The 17,620-nt window shown below is 37.1% G+C and overlaps 1 protein-coding gene across 2 annotated transcripts in view; it reads left to right on the top strand.

The window, feature by feature from the left end:
* The window catches only part of RNF13 (ring finger protein 13), a 162,036-nt gene that overhangs the window by 96,323 nt on the left and 48,093 nt on the right, over positions 1 to 17,620 (top strand). For both annotated transcript variants that reach the window (XM_011972770.1, XM_011972771.1), the window contains one exon: positions 6,507 to 6,597. In XM_011972770.1, the coding sequence (XP_011828160.1) occupies positions 6,507 to 6,597 (91 nt within the window). The remainder of the gene's footprint in view (positions 1 to 6,506; positions 6,598 to 17,620) is intronic.

The following is a 17,620-nucleotide window of genomic DNA, read 5'->3' as shown; positions in this document are numbered from 1 at the left end:
GTAACTAAAAATTAACAGGATTTTCCTTCTCTCATTTTCTTTTTAAAAAGCAGAATTTCTTCTCTATCAGATAATCCCCCATTCTTAACTCTCTTTGGATGATTTTATTCATAGTAGAGATGAAAATGACTTTCTTTTCTGAACAGTTTTTTTAAAACATAAGCGTTTTGTTTATTGATGTTTTGTTAAAAACCAAAATTTTAACAAAAACTGGGAGAAACAGCTTTAATAGGGATAAACATGCTGAGTTAAGAATGCCATAGAGGGCGTTTTGTAATTTATTTAGAGATTCACAGCATTATTTTAGGGTCCGCACATACACTAAGTAGCTGCTATAATCTGCTGAAATTCCAAAGCCACATACTTGTGCTTCCTTATACCAGTTGGTTAGTATCCCTTTGTCATACACTGGCATGTTCGTAGTTTTTCATTTCAGATGGGAATGTTTTTCCTTACTCTCTACTAATTATTGGCTTGTAGGGAACAACGAGCCAATTTTAGTGACATAACTGGCTATAATAAGACACTGACTTTTAAGATGTATGCCTCACTTAATGTAGTTTCTATCACTCAGGGCACTATGGGGTTTTATCAAAACCTTTCTAATTTATACTAAGATTATTTACTGTCAACACTTAGGATTAGAATTTATTTTATTTTGTTTTGCGTGCATAACCACAGTATATTTTGCTATTAAGTCCTATTGATTCATATTTTCAAGGTAAAGCGAAGTATAGACATAAAGCTATAGACTGATAGAAAACACTGGAATGTATTTAGGAGTTTAAATAACTACATCCTGAAAAGGAAATATTTTATATTCCTTAACCAAAAAGCCTTATTTTAGCCTATGACAGTGTTTTCTGTTGTTTTTGTTTTTGCCCTTCTTTTTTCTTTTTTTTTTTTTTTTTAAGATGGAGTTTCACTCTTGTCGCCCAGGCTGGAGAGCAGTGGTGCGATCTCGGCTCACTGCAACCTCCGCCTTCCCGGTTCTAGTGATTCTTCTGCCTCAGCCTCCTGAGTAGGTGGGATTACAGGCACCTGCCACCATGCCTGGCAAATTTTGTATTTTCAGTAGAGACAGGGTTTCTCCATGTTGGTCAGGCTGGTCTTGATCTCGTGACCTCAGGTGATCTGCCTGCCTCAGCCTCCCAAAGTGCTGGGATTACATTCGTGAGCCACTGCGCCTGGGCATTTTTGTCCTTAACCCTAATAGAGTGAGGCAAAATTATAATATATAAAAGGTAAAATTTATTAATGCATTTCTTAGGTAATTTATTTATATTTTAAATTATTATTTTAACCTCCTAGCTGATTAAATCTTTATGACTGTAGAGTCCATTAAGTACCCATGAGAAGTTTTAGCATTTCAAGAATAGTTTGACAGCTACTACATGGGAATTATAGGACTTACCTAAGTGAGTTTACTTATCAAATAAACTGGTAATGTTAGTACTGCCAATTTGACACATTTTACTTCTCCTCCTTTAACTATTACCGTCTTTAAAAAATTATCCCAGTTGATACATCCCAGGGTCAGTAACTTTTGTGATCTGTATACATTTATTGGCAAAATGGAAAGCATGCATAGTCTGAAAATAGATAGGCCTGAATTTGAAATCAAATCCTACTTGTATCAGTTGTATAACTTTGAGCAAGTTACTTACTCTTTGTATGTTTTGCCAAAGTTCCAAGCCCAGGATTTAGCAAATCTTCAAGACCTTCTCAAGGGCTGAATATGTTTTGGATTGAACAAATTGATTATTATTTGTAAACTATTTAGTCTTTTGACATGTTTTCAGTAAAAATTTTTCAGGCTGAAATTGTCAGTTCCGTTTATCACTTATTTTTTCTTTATAATACCGTAAAACCTTTTTGTGATAATCATGTCAGCTCCTAAAGAAATATGTTCAATATTAAAAGTAGCACATAACCATATAAGCCTGCTGTTTCCATGGAAATGTTTCAACTGAGTTGTTATTCAAAGACTGCTCAGAATTTTGGTTCTTGACTTTGTTGCTTAGATTATTTTCTATGATATTTTGCTCCATCTTTGCCCGTGTGTTTAAACATTTTATATGTACGGAGACAAATGTTGTAAAGATGTTTACCATTTTCATCTTTACTGTTACTTGGTAGAGGTAAGAAAAGCATGGATTTATCAGAAGAGGCTTGTATCTGTCCCTCTTTTCAAGGCCTTCCCTAGGAATACTGGTATTGTATACTAAGTAGAGATACTAATGCCTGGAAACAAAAGGAAGTTTTAAAAGCCCCTTCCTGTTGACGCTTCACATGAGGAATATACCAATTTTTATTTCAGCCAGAAATAATGGATTAATTCAGTGGGCCAATAACATTCTTTATCTTTAGGAGACAGCAGAAAGTGGTAGGAAGGACACCAACTTCAGAAACGGGAAATATGTGTTTTTTTCTAAGACAGACTAGTTGATATATGAGCCAGGTATCTGCACCCTCAGGAAAGTTACTTAATCTTTATAAGCCCATTATTTTCATCTATAATAGTGTGCATAATTTTAATAATTATTTGACCTGACGAGTTTGTGAAAATCTTATGAGAGAAGGTATATGAGAAAACCCATGCAATGGCAGAGTGAGAGGAACCTAGATAAGGAATAAGAAGCCTCAGGTTTGAGTCCAAACTGTGCAAATATCTAACTGTATATCTCTGGGTCATTTTTTTCTCCTTTTTTTCTTTGATTTCTTCCTTCAGCAAATGCTTTTTGACAGCCTAGTGTGCACTGTTTTAGGCATTGAGACTATAGCAAGTAATGATGCAGTCAGAGGCTCTGCCTTCGTATCTTTCATTGAGGTAGTAGAGTGCAGTAGTTAAGAGAGTACTTTCTGGGTACTGCCTTTCAGGGTTTGAATCCCAGCTCTACCACCTAGTAGCTGTATGACCTTGGATACGTTACCTAATATCTATATGCTTCAGTTTTTCTGATCTGTGAAATTGGATAATGATAGTACCTAAGTCATTTAGTTGCTATAAGGATTGAATGAATTAAGGCCTGTTAAGCATCTAGAAGACTTCCTCATTCATAGCAATAATTTAATGGTTGTTCAGCTATTATTATTGTGATTATTATCATTTTATTGCATTCTAGAGTGGGAGAGAAGAAATGAACATGTAATCAAATAGATGTGCTATAATGTCAAGTAGTGATAAATGCTATGAAGAAAAATATCAGTGTAAGGGGATATAGAATGACAGAGATGAAAGGAAGGTAGCTATTTTATATAGGGTGGTCAGAGAAAGCTTCTGTGAGGCATTGCAATTTGAGCACAGATCTAAAGTTAGTGGCTGAGTCATGCAGATTTCTGAAGGAGGGTATTCCAAGGAGAGGGAACAACAAGTACAATAACTCGAAGATAAAGCATGCTTGGTGTTTCCAAGGTGTGGCATAAAGCCACAATGGCTGGATTAGTGAACAAGGGAGGGAGTGGCAGGGGATAAAGTTAGAGAAGGAGCCAGGGGTCAAATATGATGGGCCTTATCAGCCATGATAAGGACTTTGGAATTTATTCTAAGTAAGTTTTAGGCTGGGTGCAGTGGCTCAGGCCGGTAATCCTAGCACTTTGGGAGGCCAAGGTGGGAGGATTGCCTGATCTTTGGAGTTCGAGACCAACCTGGGCAACATGGTGAAATGCCGTCTCTACTAAATATATAAAAAATTAGCCAGGCGTGGTGGCGTGCATGCCTGTAGTCCCAGCTACTTGAGAGCCTGAACCACAAGAATCACTTGAACCTGGGAGGCGGAGGGTGCAGTGAGCTGAGATCGTGCCATTGTACTCCAGCCTGGGCAACAGAGCGAGACTCCATCTCCAAATGAATGAACGAACGAATGAATGAATGAATGAATGAATAGGTTTTAAACAGCTGTGTAATATGACATATTTTATAAAAGGAGCACTTTGGCTGTTCTTTGGAGAGAACACTGAAGGTGAAAGATGAGCAAAAGTGCCAACAGAGAAGATTTATAAAGTTGCTGCCGCAGCCAGGCAAGAGTGATGGTGGTTTGGAGTATTAGTAGTTAAAGTAATGAGAAGTGGTAGGAATATGGCTATATTTTGAAGCTGACAGGATTTGGTATAGGGAGTAAGGGAAAGGGAGGAGTCAAGGATGACTCCAAGATGTTTAGCCTGAGAAACTAAGTGAATGTCTATGCTGCTTACAGAGGTGAGAAATAGAGTTGATCAATTGAGGGAAAAGAGACATTCAGAGTTCAACTGAGAAACTTTGTTTGAAACATCTATTAGGAAATCAAATGGAGATATTGAATGAGCAATTGGGTATACGAATCTGGGGACGTTGGGACTGGGTCATTCAAATTGTAATTTATCTTTGTTTGGCAGTATATACCTCACAGAGTTGTTTTACAGATCAAAATAAAGTAGAGTGTTTTAAAAGTATTTTGTGAAGTAAAACATATTTAGTTTTGTTTTCAGTAGATAATGTTGCCATTTTCAAAATGGTTCCTCATATTTGCTTACAATATTTTCTCCCTTTTTCTTAATCATTTTATTAAAGTAAGGAGCTTTCTACATACATCTCTTTAGATATCATAATTCAAAGAAGCTAGGTTACTTCCAATATTATTAGCCAGTAGTCACAAGCCAAAAGTTCTTCCTTGAGTTTGTCATAGTATCTTCATGAAAGAATAAAACATCATACACAGGGTACATAATTGCAAGTTTTAAGTATCAAAATAAGCTTTAAACTCATATGTGGTAGAGAAAATATCTTAGCAAGATAGAAAATATCTCCCAAATATGAAAAATATGTATAGTCGTATAACAATACCTCTGCATCTATTAAAAAAATGAAATAATGCGTATAGCTCCAGCTACTTGGGAAGCTGAGACAGGAGGGGCACTTGAGCCCAGGAGTTACAGGCTGTAGTATGCAATGGTGGCATCTGTGAATAGCCACTGCACTGCAGCCTGAGCAACCTAGTGAGACCCTGTCTCTAAAAAAATAAAAAATAAAAATAAATGATGAGGTAGATCTGTATTTATTGACATAACAGGATGTCTGATCTGTATCATTGTGTAGAAAAAAGCTTACACTTTAAAAATTATATGATCACATTGATGTTAAAAAATAAAATTGTATTGATCACATTGATATAAAAGTAGTGATTAAATATTTCTTGACTAATATTTTTTGTTTCTGCCCTCTTTGGGCTTTGGGGCTTACATGTTTTTGTTTTTTTCTGGTGTGTATGTGTGTGTGTGTGTGTGTGTGTGTGTGTGTGGAGGGGGGGGTGTGTGTGTGTGTGAAAGAGAGAATGTGTGAGAGTTGAATGTTTATATTTGCATAAAACAATCTAGAAGTGAAAAAAAACTTACTCTACCAAGAAAACCTTGTCTTTATAAGGATGAAACAATAACAGCAAAATAGATCAGTGATTTATAAGTTTAGGGGGGGAGTTGACTGTATGAGGGAATTTTGGTGGGTGACGGAACATTCTGTATCCTAACTGTGATTGTGGTTATAATTGTACGTATTTGTCACAACTTACAGAACTGCCTGTTACTTCAAATAAAACATTTGTCTTTGGATGGGAAGGATTATGGTTTTGTTTTGTTTTCTTTTGCTTTACTTGCCTCCCCCTCTTTTAAATGCAAATGAATATGCATTGTTTTTAAAATGCAGAACAAAGTTATTTTGAAAACTATAAAAAGGAAACAAATGGGCCTTCTCTAAAGCCAAATGTGTTAAACTAACTCACAGCTAATAATGAGGCTGCTTTTTCTATTAGCAACATTAAGAGGATTGTTTTTATTTCTGTTCCTGAGTAATGGGTAATTTCTACAAAATTCTTTTTGGGTGGCATTTGATTTTGGTTTTGAATATGGGTAGAAGAGTCAAATATCTTAAGATACCAATCAAACACAAAGCTTTGCCATGAGCGCCAGGCTTATGAGGAAGTAGAAATTTACCCAGCTTTCCTACTCTATTCCCTTTCTCAACACCTGTCAGCCTTTCAGTCTGGAAAGCCAGAGATGTGTGGCATTACTTTTTAGATTGTTGTGAAGTTGTCTTTTCTTATATTCTCTGGCTTATACCTCTCGTGGAAATGGGTATGTAAAAGAAGCTTTTTCTCTTTTTCATTTAGGAATTAAGTTATGTGTGGGAAGAAAACCTAAAATTTCTTCCTCATCTTTCTTCTCTAACAAATTATGTCTAGAGAGGAAGAATCAAATGGAAATATTAACAATAAAAATTATATCTGCATCTCATAGACTATTGAGAGAATTCAGGTAATGTATATATGCAAAATGTTAGCTTTGTTACTGTAAATGTTATGTTTCTCAACCATTTTGATGATGAATAAAATCTGCAATCTGGAAAATCAAGCAATAGACAATTAAAGTTGATTATAATTGTTTCCAGTTGCATTTGCTGCTATTATGAAGAAAGTTAAGTTGATTGTACACTAAGTATGGGCTTTTAAGAATAATTTTATTATTCTTTTATACAGTTGAGGTACTAAAGAAAATTGACATTCCATCTGTCTTTATTGGTGAATCATCAGCTAATTCTCTGAAAGATGAATTCACATATGAAAAAGGGTAAGTAATGGATATAAAAAATCATGTTGCTTAAAATTCTTCTTTATATTAAGGTAGAATTATATAATATTGTAATCAAAATTATGTTTCAGAATGAACTCTGTAGTGCCAAATTATCCCTTTTTAAATCATTATGCTGTTAAGATGTAGTATTTTATTTTACCACTTTTTCTTTGTATGATTATGTTGAAACTGTATTCATGCTAGTGAGAGTAAGTCACCCTTCTTGCTAAAATGATAAAATAACTTTTCATTTTACAGTTTAATCAAACTACTAGTATTTTAAAACAATGCAATTTATGTTTATATGACATTTTCTATTAAGAAATGTTTGTATATTACTAAAAGATATTTTATATATTATAAACACAGAATCCAAAACATTGTGTTAAGTGACTAACATTTACAAAGACAAAAGGTCAATTTTCAAGTTTTAGAAGTTTGATTTGAATGAAAACTTTTATATGAAACTCTTCTCCCCCACCCCCACAAAATAATCTCATTACAAAGATAACATGCGGACTGAAATTAACTTGAGGCACAGCTGTCTCAGCTAATATAGAAAACATAGAGAAAATGGTACAATGAACACTTCAGAACTTCTTCCATGACACAGATCCCCAAAACGTAGTGGACCAGAACAGACTTTTGTCTAAGAGGAACACTAATAATAATAATAATAATAATAATAAAAGCAGCTAATATTTATTCAGCATTTAGCAAAGCTGGGGACTCATAGAGTAAGACTTCTATATTTGTTATCCATTTCATCCTCACAACAACCCTCTAGTGGTTGTTATTATTATCACTTATTATCTACATTTGCCAAAAGAGGAAACTGGCACAGTGAAATCCAATTCTAATTATTTAGGGGGAAAAGAAATCCATGAACATTTGTGTTTGAAAATGCATAAAAAAGAATAGGGCAGGGTTTTCTGTTTACTGTTATTGTTAGTTCCCCACTACAGTGTTGATATTTAAAATGCTGTTCACATATTATATGCTCAGAACAGTACGTTAAGGAATGTAATTTTGGAAGTTGTATCAACAAACAATTGCGCAAAGTTGTGTTTTGTCAGCCATGTTTGCTTGGTTAAAAGAGAGGAGAATTAGTACTTGCTTTTACCTCAATATTGCTCCCCCATTTAGAATACTTCTATATATTTTAATATGTATTTTAAAGAGTATTCTTTGTTTTTAATTATAAAACCATACTTTTTAAAATTAAAAAGTAATATATAGATGCTAGCAAAATATGGAAAAATTGAAATATAAAACATTTAAAGTGCAAGTCTCTATATGACACTATTGTCTAACAACTACTGTTTTTTAAAAAACCTTTGTTTTTCCCCATATTTGATTATTCACATTAATTAGTGATCACATGTTCATAAAATGGAACCATACAGTACATAATAATTTGTAACTTGCTTTATTTCCTTAATATTTTGACCCTTTCCAGGCGAATACAAGTTTACAAACTCTCTTATCCCACCTCTTGGCTACAGATATATTGTGGCACTGAAAAATGTTTAAATTTTTAAAAGTTAAATAATATTCCAAATAGAATTTGAGGCAACACCCTATAATCAAGCAAATTAATGTATCTGCAATGAATATATGGCTATTTTTTCCTGTCAGTTCACTTTAAGTTGACTGTGAAATGAATTGCAAACATTATTTTTTAAAGCTTTTTAGGTTTTAGAATTGTTCATAAGGAATTGTAGAGCTGTACATAAAGATCTATTCTATCTATCTATCTATCTATCTATCTATCTATCTATCTATCTATCTATCTATCTATCTACCTACCTACCTACCTACCTACCTATCTATTTATCTGTCTATTTATTATCTACTACCTACTTTACCCTCAAGCCCCCTCTCTTTCTTTCAGTGGGCAGAACTAGGAAATATATATGGCTTTTAAAGATACAGTAAATCATGAGTGTATACTGTTGCTTTCAATTTAAATTCAAGAGCCTAGAATTTTTACTTTATTGATCTTCAATGGGTATTTTATTTTTCTATGCTGAAAGACACCAACATAATAATATATTGTCTTTTCTAATTGTAGAGTATATACACAACAGACTCAGAAGAAGAATATCAATGCTAGTACCAACATTTTTTTAAAAACAGTTCTTTCTCTGCTTAGAGTATATCATAATAGATAAGTTCAAATTTATTATTATTATTATTATTATTATTATTATTGAGACAGGCTGTTACTCTGTGGCCCAGGCTGGAGTGCAGTGGCATGATCTCAACTCACTGCAACCTCTGCCTCCTGATCTCAAGCGATCCTCCTACCTCAGCCTCCCCAGCAACTGGGGGCTAAAGGCAAATTATTTTTTTAAAAGATAAGTGAAATAGTCTGTGTGCAGATGTTATAAATTGAAAACACAGGTTTATTTGATTCATTTGCTTTCAGAGTTTAGAGACTGCTCTCCCTACCCCCAAGTGTGATTTTAAAAATTATATATAAACTTTAAGTCAAAATCAGTGAAACAATGTATATTCAAAGAAGTTCAGATTCTAAGTATCATCCTTCTTGTCCATCTTGTTCCTCTCCTTACCTTATAAGTAACAATTTAAAAAGGATTTAATTTATTCTTTAGTTCATTAAATTTAAAAATATACAGGAAAATATATCTCCTCTCCCCTGTCTTCTACCCTACTGCATAAACAGTATTCCCCTTCCTGCTTTTGACTTAATAGTTTATCCTTGAGTAGATACAGATATTCTTCATTCTTTTGTACAGCTGCATAGAGCTCTTGTTTTGTGGATGTTCTAGTTTAATCAGCCAGTCCCCTGTTGATCAGCATTTGAATTGGTTATGTTATGTTGTAATTAGAAGTACTGCTGTAATGCATAACCTTATGCCTAAGTGTTTTCATGTTTTTGCCAGTATACTTTTGGAATAGATTTCTAGAAGTGGGATTGCTAGTTCAGAGGTAAATATATATGTATTTTTACTAGATATTGTCAGTTCCCATCCATAAGGGTCATGCCAGCAGTTTATGAGAGTGTCTCTTTTATTGTAGCCTCACCAACAAAGTTGTTGTCAGGTTTTTTTATTTTTACTAATAGGTGAGAAATGGTATTCTGTTATCGTTTTCATATGTATTTCTCTTATTACAAGCACATTTGAGCATTTTCTTCTTATGCTTACGCACTACTTGTATTTTATTTTTTATGAGCTGTTTATCTCTAGGTCAGTTTTTCATATTAGATTGTTGGTCATTTTCTTCCCTATTTTTATAAGTTCTTTATTTTATTAGGTATGTTGGCCCTTTAATTTTTAATATTACAATATTTTTTGTATTTTGAAATTTTTATTTCACTATGGTGTTGGGTTTTTTAAAATGTAACCAAAAATCAAATGTCTTTTCCCTTGGGCTGTTGGTCTTGAGTCTTAATAAAATTTTCCCTACTCCTGTGTTACAGAGGAATTCACCCACATTTATACTTGTACGGCTTCATTTTTAACATTAAATCTCTGGTTCATTTGTAATTTATCCTATATATGGCTTGAAGAATGTATCCAATCATATCTTTTTCCAAATAGCCGTCAGTTATTCCAATGGGTTTTTTTGGTCCTTCCTAGTGAAATTTTAAAAACAATTTTATTGAAATATATCTCACATACCATAAGGTTTACTCATTTAAAGTATAAAATTCAGTGATCTCAGTATATTTATAGAATTCTGCAACCATCATCACATTCTAATTTTAGAACTTTTTCAATATCCCAAGTAGAAACCGCTTACACATTTGCAGTCACTTCCTGTTTCTCAGTCCCTTCTCCGTCCACTCCAGCCCCAGGCAATCACTAATCTACTTTCTCTCTCTATGGATTTGTCTATTCTGGTTATTTCACATAAATGGAATCACATAATATTCTTTTATGGTTTTTTTTTTCATTTAGTGTAATGTTTTCAAGGTTTATCATATTGTAGCATGTATTGGTACTTTATTCGTTTTATTGCTGGATAGTATTCCATTGTATGGATATACCATGTTTTGTTTATCTTTTCATCAGTTGATGGACATTTAGCTTATTTCCACAACTTGGCTATTACGGATAATGCTTTTTTCACTATTTGTGTACAAATTTTTACATGTGCGTATGTTTTTATTTCTCTTTGGTATATACCTAGAATGGAATTGTTGCATTATGTGGTAACTCTATGTTTAACACTTTGAGGAACTCCCAGACTTTTTCCCAAAATGCCTTCACCAATTTATATTCACACCAGCAATGTATGAGGGTTCTAGTTTTTCCTTCCAAAGGAATTTAATAATCAACTGGTCTAACTTCAGAAAAACCTGATGAGATTTTTATTGAGATTACATTATATTCATAAATTAATTTAGGAAGGATTGACATTTTTAGGGTAAGTCTCCTTATTCAAGAGTGTGGTATGTCCTTTCATTTGTTCAATTCTGCTTTTTTTTTTTTTTTTTTTTTTTTTAAAGAAAGGGTCTCACTCTAGTTGCGCAGGCTGGAGTGCAGTGGCTCCAGCTCACTGCAGCCTTGATCTCCGAGGCTCAGGTGATCTTCCCACTGCAGCCTCCTGAGTAGCTAGGACTACAGGCATGCACCACCTTGCCCAGCTACTTTTTTGTATTTTTAGTAGACATGGGGTTTCACCGTGTTGCCCAGGTTGGTCTTGAACTCCTGGACTCAAGCAATCTGCCCACCTCAGCCCCACAAAGTGCTGGGATTACAGGCGTGAGTGAGGCACTGCACCTAGGCAACTCTGTTTTTATGTATTCAGTTTTGTTTAGTTTTTTTAGTCCAAAATCTATGTGAGATAAACATTTCTTGTTAAATTTATGCCAAGGTATTTTATTGTTTACTATCATAAGTGGACTCTCCTCTTTCATTACCTCTACTAACTGGTTTTTATTTGTACAGCTGAAAGCTCATTTTTAAGTGTTGATATTATAACCTGCAATTTGACTAAATTCTCTTACTGTTGGTGACAGTTTTTTCATATAAATAGGAATAGTTTTATCTTTTCTTTTCCAATTCTTATGCTTCTAATTGCTTTTCCTTATCAAATTGCATTGGTAATAACTTCAACACCATGTTAAATAGTAGTAGAGATAGGCATCTTTCCCTTTTTACTCCCTTTAGTGAGAAAGCTTCTCTTTTCCTCTTCAAGTAAGATTCTAATTTTTTTATCATATTAATGAAGTATTCATCAATTACTGTTTTATTGTACTTTATTCTTTTTAGCTACTGTCCACTCTTCTAACTACTTAAAAAGGATGATGTATTCTGTATTTAACAATAGTCCATTGTTTAGCCATATCCTAATTTACTTAGCCAGTAAGCCACTGGCTGTAAGCATGACCTCTGGAGTAAGAGCTGCATGGATTCAAATCCTGGCTTCGATCGCTTCTTAGCTGTGTGACCTTCAACAAAAAATTTATTATCTCTGGGCTGTAGCCTCTATTCTCATTAAAATGTGAACAGTAATAGAACCTACAGCATATAGCATTGCTGGAAGGATTAAACACTTTAATAAAATTCTTAGAAGAATACCTGGGACATAGTAAATGCTTCATAAATGTTAATGCTTACCTTCCAGTTTTTGTCTATTACAGAAAGTGCTACAGTGATATCCTTGGCCATATACTATGTGCAGTTGCGCAAATGTTTCTTTAGCAAAAGTACCTAAACGTGGAATTTTTTTAATTAAGGAGAAACAGTTTTAAATTTCAGTAAACAACTGTCATATTGCCCTTTAAAAAGGGGAACAAGTTATGTTTCCACCAACATTTTAGGAAAGCCAATGTTTTCCCCTACTCTTGCCAGAAATACATATTATCAGTCTTTTTATGACCTCCCAATCTGACAAGAAGAAAATGAGTTGGTCCGATTAGCATTTCTTTATTCACAAGGAATATTTTTATAAACTGCTGTTCTTTGTCAATTTTGGTCTTTTAAAAACTTAAATTCTAGGAGCATTTTGTAACTTTTATTAGGGAAGGCAAATTATTGGATAACATACAACCTTTACAAGTTGTAGGCAGAGACAAGGCTTGTTTTTGATCAGAGTGAGTAGTGAGGTTCACTGGAGGGATTGCTGCGCTGTGGCCTTTGGGAGGGTATTTAATCTTCATGGACATATTTTCTCTTTTGAAAATGAAGAGTTAGAACAAAGAACCTTGAAGTTCCTTTAAGATTTCTGTATTCTCTCTGATGGTTAGAGATTCTATTTTTTCCACATTTAATCCCTAGCACCGGGCCCAATGGCTACATCACAGTAGATATTTAGTAAATTCTAATGAAATTAAACTGCTTTTATGCTACCTCAGAATTCCTCAAGAAGACAGAGCAGTGCCCTGGCAGCAAGTGGGGACACAGGACTGAGCACAGAGCCTGTTTATTAAGGGATGTAAGATGTTTAATGAGGCAGCTGTGAGTTTTGTCTGAAAGGAGCAAGTTCAAGCAAGTAGTCAGATGAAATAGTGAGAATATCCAGCAGTTGGGCTGAATACAGGATATTGCCTGGAAAGCTGATCTATAGGACAGAAGGCTCTGCTGTGTGGGTGTAAATCCACTGAGGCACAGTAGTTTGATTGGTGGGGGTTGGATGTCAGGAAAGAACAGACAAGACTTTATGTGTCAACAGAAGGATGGGGAAATTAGACAGGTTATTATTATCAAGCTTAAGTCTAGGCAGCTGGTTTGAAATTAGCCTGGAAACTCACACAAAGGAAAATAAGACCCTATTTTCTGGGTTGCTTAGATGATCTTCAGTGATCAAATCTTAGCTGCAGAGCTCATAAGATGTGCTGTATTTAGGCATGGACATGGAAGCAGTGTGGTGGGATACTTCCTAAAGCTGTTTAAATGCCTTCTTCCTCAAATACAGATTAATCTGGGACTAGGGCAAGGATGAGTCTGCAAGTTCAGCTGTGGGAGACCTGGGCTGACAGAAGAAATAGAAATGGAGCCAGAGGACTCAAATTCCATTGTAGTTCTGTTGTAGTTCCCTGTATCATCACTATCACCACATCCACCATTAGCGATTTGGTTAAGAAAAAAACAGTATCTTGAATGTACATTGAGCTTTTGATTCAAGATGCTCAAAACCTCTTTTTTTTTTTTTTTTTTGAGACAGAGCCTCACTATGTCACCCAGGGTGGAATGCAGTGGTGGGATCCCAGCTCACTGCAACCTCTGCCTCCTGGGTTCAAGCTAAGGTTCCAGCCTTAGCCCCTGGGGTAGCTGGGACTACAGGTGCTGGCCACCATGCTTTTTTTTTTTTTTTTTTTGTATTTTTAGTAGAGTTGGGGTTCTGCCATGTTGGCCAGGCTGGTCTTGAACTCCTGTGGCCTCAAGTGATCCACCCACCCTGGCCTCCCAAAGTGCTGGGATTACAGGCGAGATGCCCAAAATTTTTTTTTTTATCAATTGTTGACCCTTTAAAATCCTCACAATATATCTTGACAGTAAACTAAAATGTATTTAGTTTCTAATGGAGAGCATTAACAGGATATGTAGAATATTAGATTTAGAACGTGGGCATATGAATCTTAGCATAATGCTTACTAGGAAATTCTGGAATTGATTCCATTTCTGTAGTTACAAACACACAGGAAGTTCCTAGTTCACTGGGACTTCCTGATTTGTTCTGTTTTTTGTTTTGTTTTTTTGAGACGGAGTCTCGCTCTGTCGCCCAGTCTGGAGCGCAGTGGCGTGATCTTGGCTCACTGCAAGCTCTGCCTCCCGGGTTCATGCCATTCTCCTGCCTCAGCCTCCCAAGTTGCTGGGATTACAGGCGCCCACCACCACACCCGGCTAATTTTTTTGTATTTTTAGTAGAGACAGGGTTTCACCGTGCTAGCCAGGATTGTCTCAATCTCCTGACCTCCTGATCTGCCTGTCTTGGCCTCCCAGAGTGCTGGGATTATAGGCATGAGTCACCGCGCCTGGCTCTGATTTGTTATTTTAGCTTGCTCCTTCTCACCTAGAAGCTCTGTTTATTTCTGAGCAACCCTGGGGCTTGTCTCATAGGACAGGATTTATTTATCTCATCAAGGCTGAATGTGCCTTAGGAAGTCGTAAACATAAAAAGAGAAGAAAAAGAATATGAGAGTTGTAAGCCTTCCTACTGCTGAGATACTAAGTTACAATGGGTTGAATTTAGGATATGCAATACTCTGGCTTCTAAACCCCAACAGTGTTAATTTATAGCAGGTCAGTGGCTGTGGGGTAGGGAGGTTGTAGAGGTCTCACGGAAAGGCTCTTATACTTAAAAGTGGTACTGTATCCGGAACTGGTGGGTTCTTGGTTTCGCTGACTTCAAGAATGAAGCCACAGACCTTCGTGGTACAGTTCTTAAAGATGGTGTGTCTGGAGTTTCTTCCTTCTGATGTTCGGACATGTTCGGAGTTTCTTCCTTCTGATGGGTTCGTGGTCTCGCTGGCCTCAGAAGTGAAGCTGCAGACCTTCACGGTGAGTGTTACAGCTCTTAAGATGGTACATCTGGAGTTGTTTGTTCCTCCCGTCCAGAGTTGTTCATTCTTCCTGGTGGGTTCTTGGTCTTGCTGGCCTCAGGAGTGAAGCATCAGACCTTTGTGGTGTTACAGCTCATAAAGGCAGTGTGGACCCAAAGAGTGAGCAGCAGCAAGATTTATTGCAAAGAGTGAAAGAAGGAAGCTTCCAGTGGGGAAGGGGACCACAATGGGTGGCGCTGGCTGGCTCCAGCAGCCTGCTTTTATTCCCTTATCTGACCCCACCTACATCCTACTGATTGGTCTATTTTAGAGAGAGCTGATTGGTCCATTTTGAAAGAGTGCTGATTGGTATATGTGCAATCCTTTAGCTAGACATAAAGGTTCTCCAAGTCCCCACTGTGGAGCCCCACTGGCTTCACCTAGTAGATCCCGCACCAGGGCTGCAGGTGGAGCTGCCAGGCAGTCCTGCGCCTCGTGCCCGCACTCCTCAGCCCTTGGGCGTTGGATGGGACCTGGTGGCCCCGTGCAGGGGGCCTCGCTAGTCCAAGGGCTGGGGCTGCAGGACTGTGGTGGGGAGGCTGGGGCATGGCGGGCTGCAGGTCCCGAGCCCTACCCCACTGAGAGGCAGCTGAGGCCAGGCGAGAATTGGATTGCAGCGCTGGTGGGCTGGCACTGCTGGGGGACCCGGCGCACCCTCTGCAGCTGCTGGCGCGGGTGCTAAGCCCCTGACTCCCCGGGCCTGGCGGCGTTGGCTGACTGCTCTGAGTGCAGGGCACGCCGAGCCCACGCCCACCCGGAACTTGCGCTGGCCCCCGAGCGCTGCAGCGCAGGCCGGATTTCCCCCGGAGCCTCTCCCTCCACACCTCCCGGCAAGCAGAGGGAGCCGGCTCCGGCCTCGGCTAGCCCAGAAAGGGGCTCCCACAGTGCCATGACGGGCTGAAGGGCTCCTCAAGCGCCGCCAGAGTGGACGCTGAGCCTGAGGAGGCGCAGAGAGCGAGGACTGCTAGCATGTTTTCATCTCTCAGTACCGTTGGCTCAGGGCAGTTTCAGAGGGTATGTGCGGAGAACAGGGATATTGTTTGCAAAGCTGGCTGACCTCGTGCTGGAAGAGATGGTATTAAATAGAGCAGCTTAGGTCCTGCTGCTGCTGATTTTCTTTTTTACACTGACGATCTATAAGTTACTTTAGTATTTTGTGCAAAGCTGTACAAAGGTGTGTGGAATCCTTTTGTCATCCCCCATTCTGCTGGAAAGTGATTGAAGTAAAAAGCTACTTGTATTCTAGCAATTGTAGCAATTTTTGGAAAGTTTAAATTATTGGGGGAAATTACTGGTATTATCTTTGTTGTTTGTTGGAGCTTGATGGAGCCCCTTGTGTGTGTGTATAAGAAATAATAGCATGAAGATTTAAAAATAGCCTCGGAAAGTAGTAAGTTGCATTCATGTTATTTGTCTCAAGTGCTGTTGTGTCCTAAGCACCTCTGTATGAGGAAAGAAGTAAATCTGTTTTTATTTTCCTTTATACTGAGAACGATTGTTTCGCATTGAACCTTTCTGTTATGAAATACCTGACTTCACTACCTAAAAAATTAACTGGCAGTGGATAACAGAGTAGCTTTGCTGGCACCATACTAGTCTAGTAGCACAGTGAACCCAATGGAGTGATCTGTCATATCTGTCATATTACTGAACATTATCCAGACTCTTTCCTAAACTAAGGATATTTTTAATGCAGAGCTTTGATGCCATGTAAAATTTCCTCATGCAACACAATGTGCATATTGTGATTACAGTTTTATTTCATGGGTCCCTGTCAATTTTTAATGCAGAGCTTTGATGCCATGTAAAATTTCCTCATGCAACATGATGCGCTTATTTTGATTACAGTTTTATTTCATGGGTCCCTCTCAATTTTTGTAATGATAATGTCACAGTAATAACATGGTTAATGACAAATGAGAATTAAGGCATGTAGCATTTCCTATTCCCCACCTTACAACATACACATTTCTGTAGTTTTTTTCAGTCCAGCGGTGGAGAAGGTGGGGGATATACGGGAAGCTGTAACTCTTATGAATTATTTGACCAGTTTTTCATTCCGTATCTCATAGATAATTGTAGAGTATAGGACCTGTATCCATTGTACCTGGTACAACAGATACATGTAAAGCAGATAGGGAAGAAACAGCATAATTATCAATACTGACTCTAGAGTTTTTCCATAGGAAGAACTTATGAACAGTAATTTGATTGAGGTGGAGGTTCTTTTTGGTACCCAAGGTACTACCATGATTTTACATATAAAATACACTTTTGCTCCAGTTAGTAAATTCAATAAACAACATCTCTAGACCTGCCGTGGTGGCTCACGCCTGTAATCCCAGCACTTTGGGAGGCCGAGGAGGGTGGATCACCTGAGGTCAAGAGTTCAAGACCACCTTGGCAACTGGAAGAGATGGTATTAAATAGAGCAGCTTAGGTCCTGCTGCTGCTGATTTTCTTTTTTACACTGACGATCTATAAGTTACTTTAGTATTTTGT

This window comes from Mandrillus leucophaeus, unplaced genomic scaffold, assembly GCF_000951045.1.
Source record: "Mandrillus leucophaeus isolate KB7577 unplaced genomic scaffold, Mleu.le_1.0 Scaffold130, whole genome shotgun sequence".
NCBI lineage: Eukaryota > Metazoa > Chordata > Mammalia > Primates > Cercopithecidae > Mandrillus > Mandrillus leucophaeus.
Note: the sequence above shows the minus strand (reverse complement) of the source record. Positions and strands in the feature narration are given on the sequence as shown.